Genomic DNA, 19,586 nt, shown 5'->3' on the forward strand with positions numbered 1-19,586 from the left:
AAATATTATTAAAATTTATTGATTTTGACGACCAGCGTGGTTGTTTTTGTATGTACTAGAATGTCACGGCCTACAATGCTGTATTACGACGATGAAGATGAAGAAGGGTCTCCTGACAGCGTGGGCTTCATTGAGGAGGATCATCCACTACAATTGCATGGCAACAGGGAATTGGCGGCGCAGGCCGTCAAGCTGCTCCAAGTGCCGAGCAGGCCGGGTGATGCGTCATTTGCTTCATCTACCACTGATATGGACGTGCCCATTTATGTTAGAGGATCTTCATCCAGAAGTCTTGGAAATCGGGTTAGTGTTTATTTTTGTACTATTAAGTTCGTGTTAGAATATTTATTTATTCTAAATAAGGGTAGTGAAATATATTTCTAACCTTTTCCCCAAATTTAACACGTAAAATGACTATAATATCTAACAAGTGTAAGGGATGTAATATAATTATCGTTTGTTTTAAGTTTCTACGATTATATGATTATACAATATATTTTAATATCATCATTTTAAGTTTATGTTTGAATAAGTCATCAAAAATTACGTGAATTTATTTTGAAAACAATTACTTAAAAATGAACCAATATTAAAACTATTAAATCTAATTTAAAAGAAATGTTGTTAAACTTAATGTTAACAAAATGTTCAACTTAAATCATACGTATAAATAATACACATTTTATTTTAATGTATAACTGGTCACAGTCCGACAATCATATACTGATTTATTATAAATCAATTGAGTTCAACAAGTTATGAAAATGTATGACTTCTTGCACATATATTATATTATTATTAGCAATATTATCAGTGTCCTAAAAAAAAAAAATAATTCTACAGAAATCATCAGTAAATTTTAAAGCTACATAAATGATATTCATGTGATATGGTTAGGTTAGGTTATAGGTTAGAGACAATCATATATGTTATGTTCGAACTTGTTAGAATTTTATTTTTATGTTCATACAAATTGACAATTAAAGTAGTTTATGTATTAAAAAAAAATTTCTTTTAGATAATCATAAATTATGTTTTTACTAAATTATCATATAATAATTATTTGCTAGATGCGAATGATGCGATCAACCAGTAATCGTATAATTAATAATGTTCATTAAGTAGGTTTTTTTTAATTCAATAAGCAGAAACTAAATAAAAAATATAGTAATTTAAATTTGTTTTCTTAATTTTTTTATTTTTTAAGAAAATTATGGTCTTAGCTGAACAAGTCCTTGTAGAGATCCGAATTAACAATTTGTCATAAAATTGTGACCTACCATAATTAATTATAATTTGTAATAATAGTAATTCTAATATAATATTATATTATTTATAATATAATTTTTTACTTAAGTTATAAACTATCAAATATTAGTCAAATTTTCGAAATAATACATTTTTTTTAAAAAATTTATTTAATATGAGTTATACATGATCAATGGTAATGCTATAACTTTATTACACATTGTTAAAGGTGCATAAATATTTACAAATTTTAACTATTTTTACGAATGTTAGGCATAAAATATATTTTGATTTTAGCATACACATATTATCATATTGTGTATTGTGTATTGTACATATAACGTGAATACTAGACAAAACGATATATGACTGAAGTAACCACGCTCATATGAATGTACTCATTATTCATTAGTTGATCGAACTACAAGGAAAGGATAAACAATTGTTTAAATACATATATTATAGTTGGTAGGTACTTATGTTGATTTTTGTATTAATGCTGATGTTATAATAATTATATACTGTGGAAATGTTTATAAATTACATTGGTAAATATAATTTTAAAATATTAAAAGTATATTGTGTGTAAACATTGTAATCTTTCTAAAGAATGTGCTGCGCAATAAAATAAAATATTTAATTTTTACTCGACCTATTCAAAATGTAAGTATGCTTAATGACTTGGCAGTGAGATATAATAAGATTCATATTTATGATCGTGATTATATTTTATATTTATACAATGTATAATATACATACTTTAAAAATGAATACTTTTGATGTAATATTATCAACAATAATAACAAAAATAAAATCACATTACCTAAATTTAAAAAAAAATATAGATCGAACCACAATTGTTGTAAATTGGTCTATTTTTATTTTATCCCAAGTTTCAACGACAGTGATTAAAAGCTGTTTAAAATAATTTTAATTATTTTTTTTTAATACCTGAATAAATTGTTATAGATCTACTTACATTAGAAAATTATTATTTTATTACAAAATATTAAAATATAAATAATAAATAAATAAGACCTTATTAATTTTATTATTAGTTTTTATTGTATTAATGGATTTTAATTTTAAATAATAATGCAATTTAAATTTTCTAATGTTTTTTATAGCTGAAACTTTATATTATTAAACTATAATCATAAATATAATTAAAAAATATATTTTTGTTTTTATTATAGTTAAATTGTATTATTAACTAATTAATAAAACGTGTTTTTGTTTCCTATATTATCCCCAAAAAAATTATAGGTACTTATTTGTTCTTGATAGTTTACCTGTGCAAATAATCAATGGTTAAAATAAAAGATTCAACATAATCTATAACAATCGATTTTATATTTTTGACTAAAAACCTCCGAAGTTATAATAAGTATATAGCCCCTAATAGTATACTAATGATTTTATGATTTATATCGTATAAAATATGATTAAGCTTACAGTTTTTAGTAACGAGTTAAAAACTTTGATTGTATTAAAATACATAAATTAATACTTTTATAAATAAGTAATAATAGTTTATGTAAACGTACTAATTATATTCATTTTATCTTCATCACTATCTAGAAGAACTTTTTAATAATTTGTGTTAAATATTATTTATTTATTCTGTATTTATTAAGTTTATAATACAAAGTAGTTTCTTAAAAAAATAATATGTTTATTAAAATAATATTGCTTTATTGTAATTTGTACTGTTTATATAAAAATGTATTTCTTCATTTATAACTTAAAAATATTAATTTGAAATATTAGCTTTAAAGATTGTAATAATATATTATTATATTCTTAAATATTTCAATTAAATTATTACTTAAACAATTTTTGAACTAGGATTTTAGATAATTTCTTAACATTATTATTACTTATATATATATATGTATACTTAGTGATTCTTTTATCGAACAATACTAATTATTTCGAAATCCATTAACGTTTTTTAAATATATTACTTATTATTTTAATCGAAATATAAATTTTAAAAATTAATTAAATTAAATTGTATATAAATCTAATTCAAATTCATTAATTTAATAAAAGAAATTTTAATCTCAATAAAAGTATTTTATTTTTGATAAACATTCTAATAAATTATTGCATAGTAGGTACCACTAAATCAGTAATAATAGAAAATCAAATTTATGTTGCCTATCCTATACGCCTTATTTTTGTCTGATTCTTTTATAATGCTTTTACAAACCAATGTAACACGCGTCCTTCATTCCAACATCATAACTACGAACTAGAATGAACTTCGAAAAAATCTATAATAACGGACCTTTCATAATCCTACCAATATTAAGTAATCTGATGAAATGTTCAATATATTATTCCTAAAATAATATGTTTATTATTTAATTAAAAACTTTGCTACCTCTAATAAATAATGATTAGATATTTAATATTCAAACTTAATAAATAGAGTTTATCTCATTTTCATGATTAATATTGATATATTATTGTATATTAAACATATATAAAGATAATATTATAGCTTACATATTGTTATGAAAAACTTTTACTTTTCTTACTCACAAAAAAGAAAATTAAAATTTGTTAAAACCTTCAATACGCTTTTCAATTTTTTTAATGTTAATGTTAGTCATTATGTATTGATAAATAAATAAAATTTACATTGATTAATTTATTTTTTAAATAAAATGATTATTATTCAAATAAATATTGTTTAATGTATATACATTAATTATACATAAATAAATGAAATAATATTGTGTTTTGACTTGGAACTTATTTGGTTTAAAAATTTTTTATAAATTTATATATAATAATTGATTGGGTTTGGTATCGATATTACAGATTGATTTTTAATTACAATAATACTATTCAAAATTATATTACTTATTCCAATTACAGTAATAAAAATCATAATAGTTTAAATAATATATTATACACACACACACACACACACACACACACACACACACACACACACAGATATATATATATATATATATATATATATATATATTGAAGTAATACATAATATTGTCTATTATTTTTTTCAAAGAAAATATGGTTTTATACAAATAAAATTATTTACTATATCAGTAAGTACAAATAGGACAGTATATTATGTTATTATATTTTACGTTAAAATAACTTAAATTAAGTATAAAACTATTAAGTGTAACTACTTTAATAATAATTAAATTGTTCGTTGTATATAATGTTGTTTTTTATTATGCTTTATTTCTATAAGTATTTAATTTTTATAGTTTTAACAACAAAAAATCAAAGCTTTATCAGAAAAAAAGATTTACGTCTAATGAGTTATGACCCTATAATAATATATTACTAAGACATAAAATTATATTAAATTAATAACGAAGTTAAAATAAAAAATACGTTAACCTTTTGCTTATCTAAAACAAGACTACTATAAAAAGTAGTGTTAACATTTAGTTAATAGTATTACTATAATATCATTATCTATGAATTATCAAACAAATAAAGTAAGCTTCTATATCTTCAAGTGGATTAATCAAAAATGTATTTTTTTAATACGTCATACATAAAGTGTAGTTATTATTTTTTAACTTCAATAAATATTATTTTAAAATTTAATTTTATGATCTACACAAAGTATTATGATTATTATGTTATTTTATTATGTAGGTATGCATAAACAACAAGTTATTACAAATTGATGTATTAATATAAAATATAATTGTAAAATTTAAATAAGATACAAAACCAAGACAATTATAAAATTGTTATTAGTCAAATATCGTTGTTGGTTTGAAAATTTTAATATACCTACATTTTTTAAGTGAAGAAATTTATACGCTAAGTTGAATATTTGAGATTTATATTTTTTTAGAAGTTAACATAAGTCATGAGGAATATTGAACTTGTATAGTTAATTCTGATCATTTGGATGTATTCTTTCAGTAAAAGAGAGTTGAACTAAAATACGAATGATTGCATTAAAATAATATAGTTAGATATATGATATGGGATTGTATTATTAAATTTGCATCATATATTTTATTTTCAATGATTTTGGTAAAAACTTTTGAAAATTTTCTACTTTTATTAATTGTAATTACAATTGCTGATTTTGAACAGCATTAAAGTTATAAATGTAAAAATATTTTGATGCTCTATTTAAAATATTTTTATGAATAACACCTGTAATATACAAAAGTATGTTTTTAAATAAACATCTTTTTTTATTATTTTAATTTATAATAAAAAATAAAAAATTATACACCTAAAAAAACAATACGAGTTTTATCAATTTTACTATTTTAATTTTGTTTAATCAATAGAAAATTATCAACCACGACATTTAACAAAATAATATCTTGGTATATAAAATAAGTGTATTATCAATGAAAAGATTAAAATTATTTGTACACGAATTTAAACAATAAATAATAGATTGTCAAAATATTTCTTATTGTCTTTACATTTATGGTCAGATTAAAAATGTTAAAAATGTATCATAATAATCAAGATACAAACAAAATTCAACACATAGATTCGCATGCTATTTATTTCACAATATATCTATAGATTTGTATCTTAAAATTCAACTACAATTTTCAATCATAACTAATTTTTTTTCACATTTAACATGGTTATTCCTAAAATTAGTAAAATATTTAATAATGATATAGATAGTATTAACATAATCAATATTTAAATATTATCAAATTTTCAAAGAATTAATTAGATATAGAACAATAAAGATTACCCAAGAATAAATTCACAAATTTATAGAAGTGATATAATAAATTATGATACCGCACGTTTTTGTGGTTTATACGTATTAATATAAAAAAAAAAAATTATTAATTTTTTATTGACTAATTTAACATTTATGTTATATTTCTAATTTAAGTATATGTATGTATTTAACATGTATGCATGACATATTATACATTTATACATTTTTAATCACTAGAATTTGACTGAAATTAAATTCTTAAATACCCATTACATAAAATGTTACACTATTTTATTATTCAATGAGTCAGTGCTCGATGAGTTTACATGATTTATGTATTTTTTATTTAAAGTAATATGATATATTGAAGGTAGAACATTTATGATTGTTTTATTTTGGAGTTTTGAAAAAATATTCTAAAAAAAATGTTTTGTAAATTAATTAGTTACTTAATTATTATTATAAATGTTATTCAATGTTTTTTTAGTACCTGTCTGAACAAAATAAGAATAATATTTTATTTTAGTGGTAAAAGTGTTACTTTTTTTTTTAAACACGATACGTTTTTGAATTATTTTGTAAGATTGGATATTTATAGATTCCAATTTTATTTTAATTAAAAACATATTGCTTTATTAGTATATGTAAAGTAAATACTATATATTAATACTAAATAGGTTATACAGCTATATTTCTTGCTATTCATTTTAAAATGATCCTAGGTAAAATATTTTTGTAAAAATATTTGGTATTAAAATCTTTTATTTACTAATACCATTATAATACACAGTATATAGTATATACTATTAAATTATGTAAATCAATGATGAGAAATCAATATAATAATATGTGTCCTTATCTTATTTTCATAAAAATAACTTATTCTTATAAAGTTTTTTTTTAAGAAATTTTCATTCACATTAGAGTTTTTATGGAATAATTCTAATTTCAATTTATATTTAGTTTAAAAGAAACAGAGATTGTCGTTGAAAAAATAAAATATTAACATTATTTTATAGCGTAGTTGGTAAATAACTAAGCAATACTGGAAGCTAATTTTATTCTTGTTACACTTGGATTAGAATACTTATATTTAATTCGTATAAAACAAAATGTAAATAAACTTACGTAATGTACATACATGTATAGGCATCTAATACCTATGTATACATATCTTTTATACAATATAATATTGTAATTGTGTAATTTTCATTTTTTTTAATCAAAGATTTTATTTTTCTACTAATTTAATGTGCACTAGTTGTTTCAAGGAATTTCCACCAGAGCTTGGGAAATTTGAGCGAGTTAAGTTTTTTACTTTGAATTTTATACTTACCGCACATTTTACATCTTTGTTATACGACACGTTACATTTTTTTCAATTTATCAGTGAAAAAATACTATATTTTCGAAAAAAATCATATTAACCCGTGGGCGTGTTTGTACGATACAATAATATATTATATTTAACGAGGTGCTTGATAATATCAATATACCATCGAATGTCAAACCGACGAAATGGCAGTTATAACGAAATTATGAAATACGCAAGACTCGTTATCATTTCGTATGCACGTATAAATGTATAATATATAATATTTAATGTTGAACATCGAAAGTCCTTTCGGCATTGATAATGATCATTATAACTCAGAAGTAAATCCAGCAGCACACACAAAATATAATACATATGTACATATTATTACGCTATACAGTAGAACGTAGGTAGGTTTATAATATAGTTAATGCTTCATAGTGTAGTTTCACTGACCGCATTGTGGCAATACATTCGTCACGTAAACGTGTAATCATCAGTGCACGATAATATTATATTCGGAGCTGTTTTGGGTAATATACTCGTAAACATAAGTGCAACTCTATAAATCCTTTAGTGGTTTTTGATTGACATGAATTATTACGATATTACAACAATACATTGTAATGGCGTACACTTCTATTTAATATTATACGTATATTCTTCAAAAAAATATATCACGTTCCGTTGTAGTGTAAAATACATTCAACGGGAAAATTTAAATCTATCGGAACTTTGTAAGAATGCTATGGGTTTTTAATCTTTTAAGTTTTCGTATATCCGGGTACGTGTACACATAATAATCAACACTCGATTTAAATATAATAATATCATATTAAAATAATGTTTTGATTTAAATTAATAGTTACTATTTAAACCATATATTGAAGAGATTTTGTTTCTAAAAAAAATTTGGATTGTATTAACCTATTTTATTTTTTTTATTATGAAAATTTACAATCTGCATAGTAACCAATTCGTACAATAAGCAAATTAAATGGAGGTACTAATCAAGAGGCGTGAGTAAAAAAATTATCCAGGGCGGCATCGCAGACTTATTAACTTATAAGTTATAGTGTTATTTATATTCTCACTCAATATTTCATGTTTAAATATCTCATTTTATCAATATTAGAGTTCTTTTGTGGTGATTTTGTTTTCTCTATTATTAATTTGATGAAAAAAATTAAAGCAATATTTAAAATTTTACTCTATTATAAAAACTATTTATTATTGCCAATATTTACATGATTTAATGTAGGTACCTTACATTGAAATATAGTTTATTTTTCATAATACACCAATATCTCGTTTTATATAAGAAAGGTAACGTATATAATTTTATTTTATTAGTAGGATCTGTATGTCTAAATGTAATAAATATAAAACGTTAACTATACATTTTATTTTTAAAATAGATTTTAATTGACTTATTTCCAAACAATCACTTTCACTAAACAATTTAGACAAATTTTCGACTCGTAATATTTGAATAATGATAAAAAATTTAAAGTGATATATGAAAAATTACCATGACCTACTATTTTAATATAACACAGCTGTTGGATATTAATTTATTGCTATAAATATTTGAATGCACAATTTTGGTTGATACTATTACTATGCCGCTTTATTTATAACTATATAGAATTGTTAAGATGTTCTGTTAAGGTATCCATTTAACTATCAATTACTATTTGGTTTAAATACGTAGTATTGATTTTTTATGATATATATATATTGTAGATGGTAAATTATACCTAAAACCACCAATGATTAATGACCATTAAATTTTTATTATATTATCTAAAATTTTAACAAAAATAAAATAATACATGTAAGTAAATATTAATAAATAAAGTCTTATTAAGACTGTTATCTACTTATGGATGCCTATTTTATAGAATGGAAGGTAAAATAAGATTTTGAAATAAGATTTTATGTAGCACGTGGATTGTTTAAGTTAATTTATAATATAATTATTTAACAAGTAGGTAACAATAATACTTAAAAATCAAATTATTTATTACATTAGATACTTAAATAATTAATGCGGTAAGATTATTATTTTTTTTTTTAATTGAATTAATTATATTGAAAAATCAAACATAAAATACTGATTAAATGGATAAAAACAATTATGTACAAGTATATAATATGTCCCAATGTTAATATTATACTTACTGCATAACAATTAGAGTGGGTTATTTTTTCTCTATCAATTACAATAAACCTTTCACTTATCAGTAATAGAAACCAATATTGATTCAAATTATTAGTGTATTTGCTAATAAATTATCTAAACAAATTTTATAATTATTATCAGATAAATAGTTTTTTAAACTTTATTTTACTTGTTTTTGTATTTTTCTTTTATTTCTATATTCATACTAAAAACAAAAGTATCATAATTTATATTACTGCCATTTCATAGTAATTATTGAGAATATTTATTTAAAAACGAATTTATCAACCAAATAAACATTTTCAATCAATATTATATGTAAATATATTGAATTTAATTTTACTAAAGAATAATTAAAATTTTTCAATTTAGTATATTTTTAAAAAAATGTCAAAGGATCCTGCTAATCAAGTTGATTAGCAAGTTTAGCAAGATTAGTTGATTAGTTAATCAACTAAGTTAAATTAATTAAATATATAGAAATTCCATTCCAGAATGTGAAAACATATTTATTATTATTTTTTTTTAACTATGCCAGTCATCATTAACTAATAACTGTTCCAGTAAATGATCTATTTTCATCATTGAAACTTGACGTTTTGGGAATATAATTAAACGAAAATAATATTACTACAATTTAAATTTCGATAATATCGACTAGGTTTTAAAATAGAAATCAATAATGTTTGTGAATAATTTTTAATCAATTTATATTTCAATAACAATATTAAATTATAAATATTTTTCAATTTTCAGTAGAAAATTTTTATATAGCGTCGAGTTTAACAGAGATAGATAATTAGTGACTGATCAAATTCTACTATGTTCAAAATAGTTAATTTTTAATTTTAATTTAGATTTTATTGAAATTTTATACTTAATAATATGTTATGTAGATATATTACGCTGTGTATAATTTATAATAGGTAGCTACTAGCTACTATTATAGTTATGACATTTTTGTAACGCGTTTGTGTTTCTGTTCTTAATGACTTGTTTGTTTTTTTCATCCAAATATTAGTCACAAATAATAAATTAGTAAGTTACAAAAAATAATAAAACAAATTATAAGAAAGTTGTCAAAGGGGGGGGGGAATTGTGCAAATCATGCAATTTATTTTGTCTACTCATTTTTGTGGCCATTTGTTATTATCACAATGGATGAATACTATGAAATACACAATACGAATGTTCATCACTCATCATCGATACCTAAGTATGAACTACGTATAAACATTATACGTACCTACACAATAAATTATAATATTTCATATGCGTCCTTGGTATTAAAATTATTTTTTACTGCATTGATACAAAAATAATGTGACATTTTAATCTAAAAGTTGTTGGATAAGAAAATTAAATTTAGGGTTGTTTATTTCAGCTTAGATTTTGATATATGAGCATTAGTCATTTTTGTTTTAGAATTAACAACAGTCATTATTTTTCAAATTTGTCTTAATATGTATTGTTAATATCAATTATTAACAATTAATAAATATTCAAATATGTTTACTATACTTTAGATATTTAGTTTAATTTTTTTTATCACTGTAATTATTATTACATTTTATACACTGAAAATTCAATTTTTAACATTTAGTTTTAAGATTTCATAATTAGGATTCTTGGAGATGTTTTAATAATTGATTAAAACATAAATTTATTTAATGTTATGTTTACGCAATTATCAAAATATCCAGAATAATAAATATTAGTTGACAAAATTATTACAATGATGGTTATCTATTATTTATATATAAAAAAAAAAAAAAAAAAATTTAAGTACTTGTAATATTATTGTTCTTTTTTAGTTAAAAATGGATCCAATTTTGTAATTATTCCTAATATATATTTCTTCATGTTATTATATTATCCATATTGTATTGGAGATTTTTCGATAGTTATTTTTTGTTTGAAATAATTTAAGTCAAAGTGATATCACTACAATTGTTTCATATTCTAAAAAAAGGATACTCATGTGCTTTTTTTTCAAACTTTTATTTAATAATAGAGGAAAGCATTTGGATTTTTTTTTTAAAGATGAAAACCTTAGAAATATTTTAGGGGTTCATTTTGTTTATTGATTTAGACAGAATAACGTTTAAATAGGTAACATGAACTTTACTTCTTTAAAAGACTGAAATATCTTTAAGCTAACATTATTAAATTAAAAGTGTAGACCTTTAAACTAGTGAGGATTTATCATAATTCAAAAGTAACTAAGATTTATTTTGTTGTAATAATTCTTATAAGCCAATTAATATTTTAACTTATCTTTGTTGAAAAAAGCATGTTAAAAAGAATTAAAAATGTCTATAATTATCAGAATAGTGATTTCTAGTGTCCTAACTTCTGTATACTATTTTAGAGACATAAAATATAACTATGTACAGTCATACAGTTTTATGAAAAATAGTGTGATATCAAAAAATAATATAAATAATATATATATATGATAATAAATGACTCTAATTATTAAATATTAGTAAAAAAAGTTATTAAATTCAATAAATAAAATGCGATTTAAAATAATTTGTATTATGCTTATGTGTTATATTATTTTGTATATGATTTAATGAAATTGCGTTTGTCTAGACATATTATTTTATTACGTGTACAATGGCTAATGCATTTTTAATGATTTTAGAAATCTATTAATTAATTTTTATCGTTAATCATGATTCGTGGGGATATATTAAGGTTCATACTCCTCATGTTTAATGTGAATATAAGTATGATATAAAAATACTATTATTTTTGAATTAATAAATACTACGATTCTATTATATAGGTGCAGCAATATATAATATGGTTAACTTATTACATCTATAATATTTTTACCAGATTGAATTATTGTATTTAGAAATTTTATTGTGTACTGTTTTAAATACTGTCAACACTTTTAAATTGTATTTAATTCTATTTTACTGTTATAACATTAAATTTACTATTTACATAATTATTCGCAGATAATAGTACAGATTAAAAACATTTTCTTACACAACAAGGCATTGTTTTTTAATTGGAAGATTTTACTTATTTTATTATTTATAAATGTTTTTAATCTACATTAAATATAATATGTATATGAAATGGTTAAAAATAGTAGGCACTAAATATATATTTATTATTATTATATAATTATAATTGTTATTACTTTGCGTTGTTTAATATTTGTCAATATGTTTTATTTTCAGTTAAAATTTAAGAAAAATTAACAAACATATCTCAATCATATATCATATAGTTATATTTGTTTTATTAAATATTTGATACAAAAATAATCCACAATTAGTCGAAAAATAGATATTATATAATAATAATTTCCACACCGAAGGAAATGTGATATTAATAGATACTTGGTTATCTGACTAATAGTCCTACAAATAATGGTGTATACTATTAAAAATTGGAATACATATATATATATATATTTTTTGTTACGATAACTCGAATTACATTTAAGAGTTATAAATAAGTAGATACGTAGTTTAAGTACGTGAAATACGTTAATATATTATTAACGTTCACGTTGTATCTATCAATATCAAATACATAAAATAAGTAAAATTATAAATACACCTATTTGGCTACTCGAAGTATTTAATTTCGCTCCGATTATCTCATAATAATAATAACACCATGTAAGAGAGTACATAGCAAAAAAATTCTAAAACGTAGAAAAATTTCATTATTACGATGATTTTAAAGACTCACTAATTAGTATGTTGAGTGACGTCTTTCAAATCGCTGTTTAATTTTTGTTTTTGTTTTTAATTTTTGAATATTATTAAAAAGAAATTAAAATTTCAGACCAAAATCACATTAAAATTGCTCCTAATAAGCATGCCTTTCACTTCGCTGTTTCATTATAACTTATAACTTATGAGCTATCGTCGCGTACGATTACTACTGCTTTTCTCCCTTCCAATTTTAATTTTAAAATGGCTTTATGCAAATTTATTTTGACCTAAATTTAACATTTTGTTCAATTATTTCTTTCTTAACATACATTTCTTTTAAAGAATAAAAATTCAAAATATAATAGTGTATCTCTTTCGTGCACTAAAAATTACATGGGTATAACTACCTTTACTTATACTATACATAGTTATATTATTATAATTTGCTCATCAAAAAACTATTCATACCTTTCATATAGGTACTACGTCAAATATCTTAAAATAATTCTCAGAATAATTATTATCGATGATATTATAGTTTATGCGGACGATTACCTATATTGAGTGGGATATATTGATTCTATTGTCATAATTGCATAGGATATCAAACATTATCATCCACATAATGATATCGCTTTCATCCGTGTAATAAATTTTCAGTTATATCATAACCATTTATAGTATTGTCCTTTTATTTAAATAAGCATATGATATATTGTTTTAATTAAAATGCCGTTACAGATATATAATTATATGGCGCGTGTTGAAACTATTAGATTAAAATTGATGGGCGCTAAACCTTAATTGTGATTGGATGAAACAGATTATAAGTCTAATAAGAATTGAATTGCTTTGAAATTTTTAAAATTATATAATGGAATAAGGGCGCGATGGTAAATAATTGTCAACTTTAATGCGTATAATAGTCCATAAAAACATATAATGGATAGTAGATATATAAATTATATGATAAATAGTTATGTGAATTTATTTGCAAGATACCTGTTTGTATGCATATATTATTATTGTTATTAAATTATAGCTAATGTACACATAAATATATATATTTTTTAATACCTTTATTTATGATTATGGGTATAACACATAATATTATAAAAAACAAAATAAATCACTTTTAATAAAGTTTAACTAGGATTAGTTTATAGGTAATCGTGATTATTATATTTCTAAACTGTAGTTGAACATGAATAGTATTGTATTATTTCAATACTGTCATTTTCATATATATTTCTATTCATACATTTTTTTTTTTTTTTATAAAATGGGAAAATAATAGTAACATATTATGAATGAATAAAATATATAATAATAATAATAAATCTCTATTATCAATATTACAATATTAAAAATATATATTTAACCACATTAATTAATATTACATAATATTAAGCTATATCATTAACTAGTTACTATATAAAGTCATAAAATCAGAAAAATTCCAAAGTTGTTAAAAATGAAAAATAAAATTGTAATTTGTATTATGTTTTGAATTACATATAATAAAAGTTAACACTTTTATGTTTAAAAATTTCTTTAATGGAATAACATTGTTAAATAATTGTTAGAATTTTTTTTAGAATAAAAAAATATAAATTATATTATATTATGTACTTATATGCTTGCATGATATTTGTATATATTTCATTCGGTAGGTACTCATAGTTCGTAAATCACTTAATAGTTAGATTCAAATAAAAATTCTTAACCGAGTAACCGATACCGAATCAGAAAATAATAATTTAAAAATATATTTCGTTCGTAAATCATGTAATCAGCTTATTTAATTATTATTATTTATCAAAAATTTACATGTTGTTTATCTATTAGGCATAAAAAATGTATAATGAAAGATAAAACATTATATTTTTTTATTAATCAATAATTATTGAAGTTTAATTTTGGGAAAATTGATCATCTCAAAACACTTTAACTGTACAAATTAAACTTAAAAAAATTTAAAAAGTATAAAATAAATCCTTGTATTTTAAATAAATTATATCTATATAGTAATTAAGACAAATATTTATCTAATTTCGCTTTTTTTTCTTTTTTTTTAGAAAAAAAATACCTAGTTTTTATTTTATACTAAATTGTGATTCAAGATCAATAATTCTGTACATAATTTTTTTTTTTTATATATATATATTTTTTTTTTTTAGTATGTTTTATACATACAGTTATGCTAAAGTACTTTTTTTAAGGAGCTAACGAATACTTATAAATTTAAGTTAAACAAGATAAATCATGTTTTTTCTAAAAATAGAAGTTCAAATATTATGACGATGGTTTTAAAAATATTAAAATTTACAACATGATTCTGGGCATATTTTGGTACAAACGACCATAGTAGGTATAACTTCAACTGTATGTATATTTAAAAATAATTTAATAAGGTTATCATTCATATTCTATACATTTGTTTAAATTTATACCACTTACAATCAGGGTTCGAAATCGATTTTAATAACAATAAAAATCGTTCTAATTTCTCTATAAAAAAGTAGTATAATAATCAACATTTTTTCATAATGATATTAAATATTTACATTAAATCTAAAATTAAAATCGATAATTTATTTTAAAATAATAAAGTTTTATAATCAATTTAAAATCTAAAAAAAATAATGATGCAATTCTAATTTGAAAAATAAAAATAGTCCATATGTAGATAACTGATTTGTCGGTAGATAATTTATTTTTATTAGCATTATCACCGTTTCGTAATAACGAAATGAATACTATACGGAACGCGAAAATGATAATCCCTGCACCCGTGATGTGGTTCATATATAAGATTAGAAAACAATTTAAATTTAAAAATTAGAAGTGATATTATTTTAAATCGGGAAAAAAGAAAAATTAAGTTTAAAATTTAATTTAAAATAAAAAATAAATTAAATTAGTACTGTGGAATAATAAGAATAATCATAAAATTATAAAATCAATGTATTAGTACTATAAACTAAAATTAATAAAAACTAATATTATTTATGCAAAATCGAAATCATATTTTAAAAATTGCAATATTTTATTCCGCGATGTAATGCTTTGCTAACAATAACATTGATTACTTATTATACCTAATTTAAATAATATCAACCTGGAAATTAACAATACTATACATACAAAAAAATTAAATTATATTTAAAAACCAAAAACTCATAATAATGTACTACTTCCTAAGTTCCACTTTCTTCCTACTCCAAGGAATTACTCACTCTAACATCATTTTAAATACGAGCTTGCTTGTTAAATAAAATCATTGATGAAATGTTAAACTCTTCATGATACATCATTTTTTACTAAATTCTTCAAGAAAAAATTGAAATTTAGGTTTTAGACATTTATGATCATTAAATATATGTTTCTATGAATTATTTTTATTAATTTTTTTCCTCACAGTCAAAAATTGTTTTTGTTAATATTAAACTTAATATTACAATATTATTAATTATTATTATTTATTTATGATAATATTTATTATTTATTATTTATCATTACCAATATTGCATCATCCATAATTCATCTGAACATTGAAAAATTAAAAATATATTTATTTATTTAAAAATTTAAATAAAATATTTTTCAACTTTATTGATGGGGATTTTTATTTAACATTTAGAACTTAAAACTATAAGACAATAATTAAAATATTTTTAATTTAATTTAATTTAATTTTAATTTTTACATTTCTAATTATGTATGAATTGATTATATTAAATTTGTTATAATGCATTATACATGGCGTGTAAATTTACACTTGATAAATTAAGTACATTGAACGTCAAAAATATTTGTAATATTAAAAAAATGTCTATATGTGATACTGCGTACTATATGGGATTATAATAAAATAACCAAAATATACATTTTTGATATTTTTTTATTGTTTTTAAAACTGTTGAGTTTATAGTTAACAGAGAGATTGAGTTCAATAGTTATTATGATATCTGCATTCATGTTCAATTTCTACAATATTATGTATGCTTATACTATTTAATTAATATAATTAGGTATATTTAAAAGTATAACATCAATAGGTTTTTGTTTCATTTTTAAACCGAAGGTGTTTTTACATTTTCAATATTATATGAATTAATTTTTGTAATACGTTTCTTATCCGTATATGTTTTATTCGCGATTTTGTGAGTACAACTGTCAATTAATACATGATAAGCATTTATAATACTTGAGTCGAATAATGGTGTAGACAAGTTTTTTTTTTTAAACAAATAGATATCTTTAATTAAAGATTTTATTACACTTTTTTACTATTTCATATAGTTGTGACTGTATAAAGATTTGTATGACATAGTGAATTAAATATATTACAAAGTACTTTTGAATTTTGTATTATCATACATTTTAAACAGATTTAAATTAAAAATATCAAAGAGCAATCAAATTGATACATTTAGCATACATTTTATATAATATTATGATTTTGAATATTTTTATTTTCATACTTTTTCTTTTATTGTAATCTATTTGAAATTAATACAATGTTAAAAAACCTTAACTCTGGTGTTATTATACTACTTAAATAATAAATAATTTTACATTATTCCTAATGGAGAAGTTCAGCAGCTGTTGCAAAAGTATAAAATTGTTATCTATCACGTGGAAAAATATAGTGTTTTAAAATTTGTATGTTTACATTTTGGGTTGTTCCCGATTAAAAAAGTTTTTTCTAAATAAAATTTCATAAATTACAGATTTACGCATAACCTGCAAGAATGTTAAAATTTGATATTGAAAATGTAACACGTTTGATTTTCGTTTCCACAGTTAAAATTGTCCAAGTCAATATGTGTTTCATAGACGTATAATAAGTGTATAATGCACGTTAATCATTTGATTTGGAATCTCGACAATGTGGAACTCACGTTTTTGTGCATATTGTTACGTACCGTGTTATTTCAACACATATATTATACGGAGAGGTGACGCGTTTACCGATGGGATAATATATTCAAACAGTGTAGCACCAACGGATAGGGCGAACACATGCACATCGTGTTATTTAATATAATAATTAAGACTTGATCACACGTCCTGGACTTCTCAGAATAGATGAGTAAATGATAGTGTTAACATTGTACTATTTAATATAACAATTGAGACTTGATCACACGTCTTGGATTTCTTGGAATTGATGAAATCGCAGGAATGACACCCAACTGAATAATACATTTAATTTAGAGAGCTCTTTTAGGTCATCGGAAGTCGCCACCTCCCAGTCACCACTCTTGACGGTTAACCATATATAAGGGAGATCGGGGCAAGAGCCCAGCAGACGGTTAGGGATATTCTAGACGCTCAGAGGCAGGTCGTAACACCACTCACTCCATCTTGTGCTTATAAAATTGTATTCTTGTACGAGTTAATTGTATTAAATAAAGACTTAATCTTTTAACTTGCAAACATTAGTATTTCTATTTCTAAGTTGATATATGAATCGACGTTGACATAAGGGACGCAACAATATTTTGGAAATGGAAAAAAAAACCACAAACAAATGGACAAATCTCCGTTCGTCTGTTGTAGGAGAAGGTCTAAGTCGTCGTCTACAAGGATGATGATAATATTTAAAAACTATAACATAATATTATAATGCATACGCCCCGCGATGACGTTAGTAATAATAATAATAATAATAATAATGCTGTCGTGTGCAGGCAGGTAACGACATTAGTAGTTTACTTAGGTAGACGTACCTTTACAGTATTTTATACGAGTACATGGCTGAACACGCGCCGCCCTGCTGACCACGTTGATCCGGTGTGAGCGCGCGCGTATGGGTGCGTCGGGTGGGGATGCTCGTCGGAGGGAGCGAGTGACGGTCATATACGACGTATCATATAATATCTGTCTGATTATCCGGATTCCGGTGTAGAAGACCGATAGTATTGTACATCATCGCGCAGTTTTCATCAACTGTGTGTGGAATAGATTATGAGCGAAAAACAAATGGTCAGAGACGCAGAAAAACAGGCGCCCACGCCTCAAAACCAGGTAAGACGAAGGATTGATTTTTTTTTTTTAATTACTTAAATGTTTTTACTTTAATTGTTATTATTAGTATTATTATTAGTAGTAGTACTGTTGTCATTGCTGATAAATCGTAGAAAGAAATCCCTCACGTCTCCCCACATTATGTATAATAAAATTATAGTATTTACATCGCGCGCTTTCCATCCGGTGTACAGGATCTCGGTGTCCATTTCAGAAAAGCTATTTGCCATTAGGTTAGCATAGATAATAGATAGTGTTTTTATTGTTTCTAATCTATCGCATACAAATTATTACAACATATACAGCATTGGATAATTCGTTTATTATTTTTAATATCATATACATATAAAAATTATTTGGTATCTAACCTAAGAAAATAAACATTTATTACATTTTCTCAATTCTCTA

The 19,586-nt window shown here is 22.1% G+C and overlaps 1 protein-coding gene across 3 annotated transcripts in view; it reads left to right on the forward strand.

The window, feature by feature from the left end:
- LOC112592776 overlaps positions 1-17,998 on the forward strand; it is a 19,536-nt gene extending 1,538 nt beyond the window's left edge. The window contains exons 2-3 of one of the 3 annotated variants that reach the window (XM_025336928.1): positions 60-303; positions 17,952-17,998. In XM_025336928.1, coding sequence (XP_025192713.1) covers positions 61-303; positions 17,952-17,984 — 276 coding nt within the window. In that variant the 5' untranslated portion in view covers position 60 and the 3' untranslated portion in view covers positions 17,985-17,998. Of the gene's footprint in view, positions 1-35; positions 304-1,545; positions 1,745-17,951 lie in introns of those variants that run through there. The other 2 variants (XM_025336927.1, XM_025336925.1) reach the window with 2 other exon arrangements.
- Positions 17,999-19,586: the final 1,588 nt, after the last annotated feature.

Source organism: Melanaphis sacchari, unplaced genomic scaffold (genome assembly GCF_002803265.2).
Source record: "Melanaphis sacchari strain LSU unplaced genomic scaffold, SCAv2.0 Contig1927_pilon_pilon, whole genome shotgun sequence".
NCBI lineage: Eukaryota > Metazoa > Arthropoda > Insecta > Hemiptera > Aphididae > Melanaphis > Melanaphis sacchari.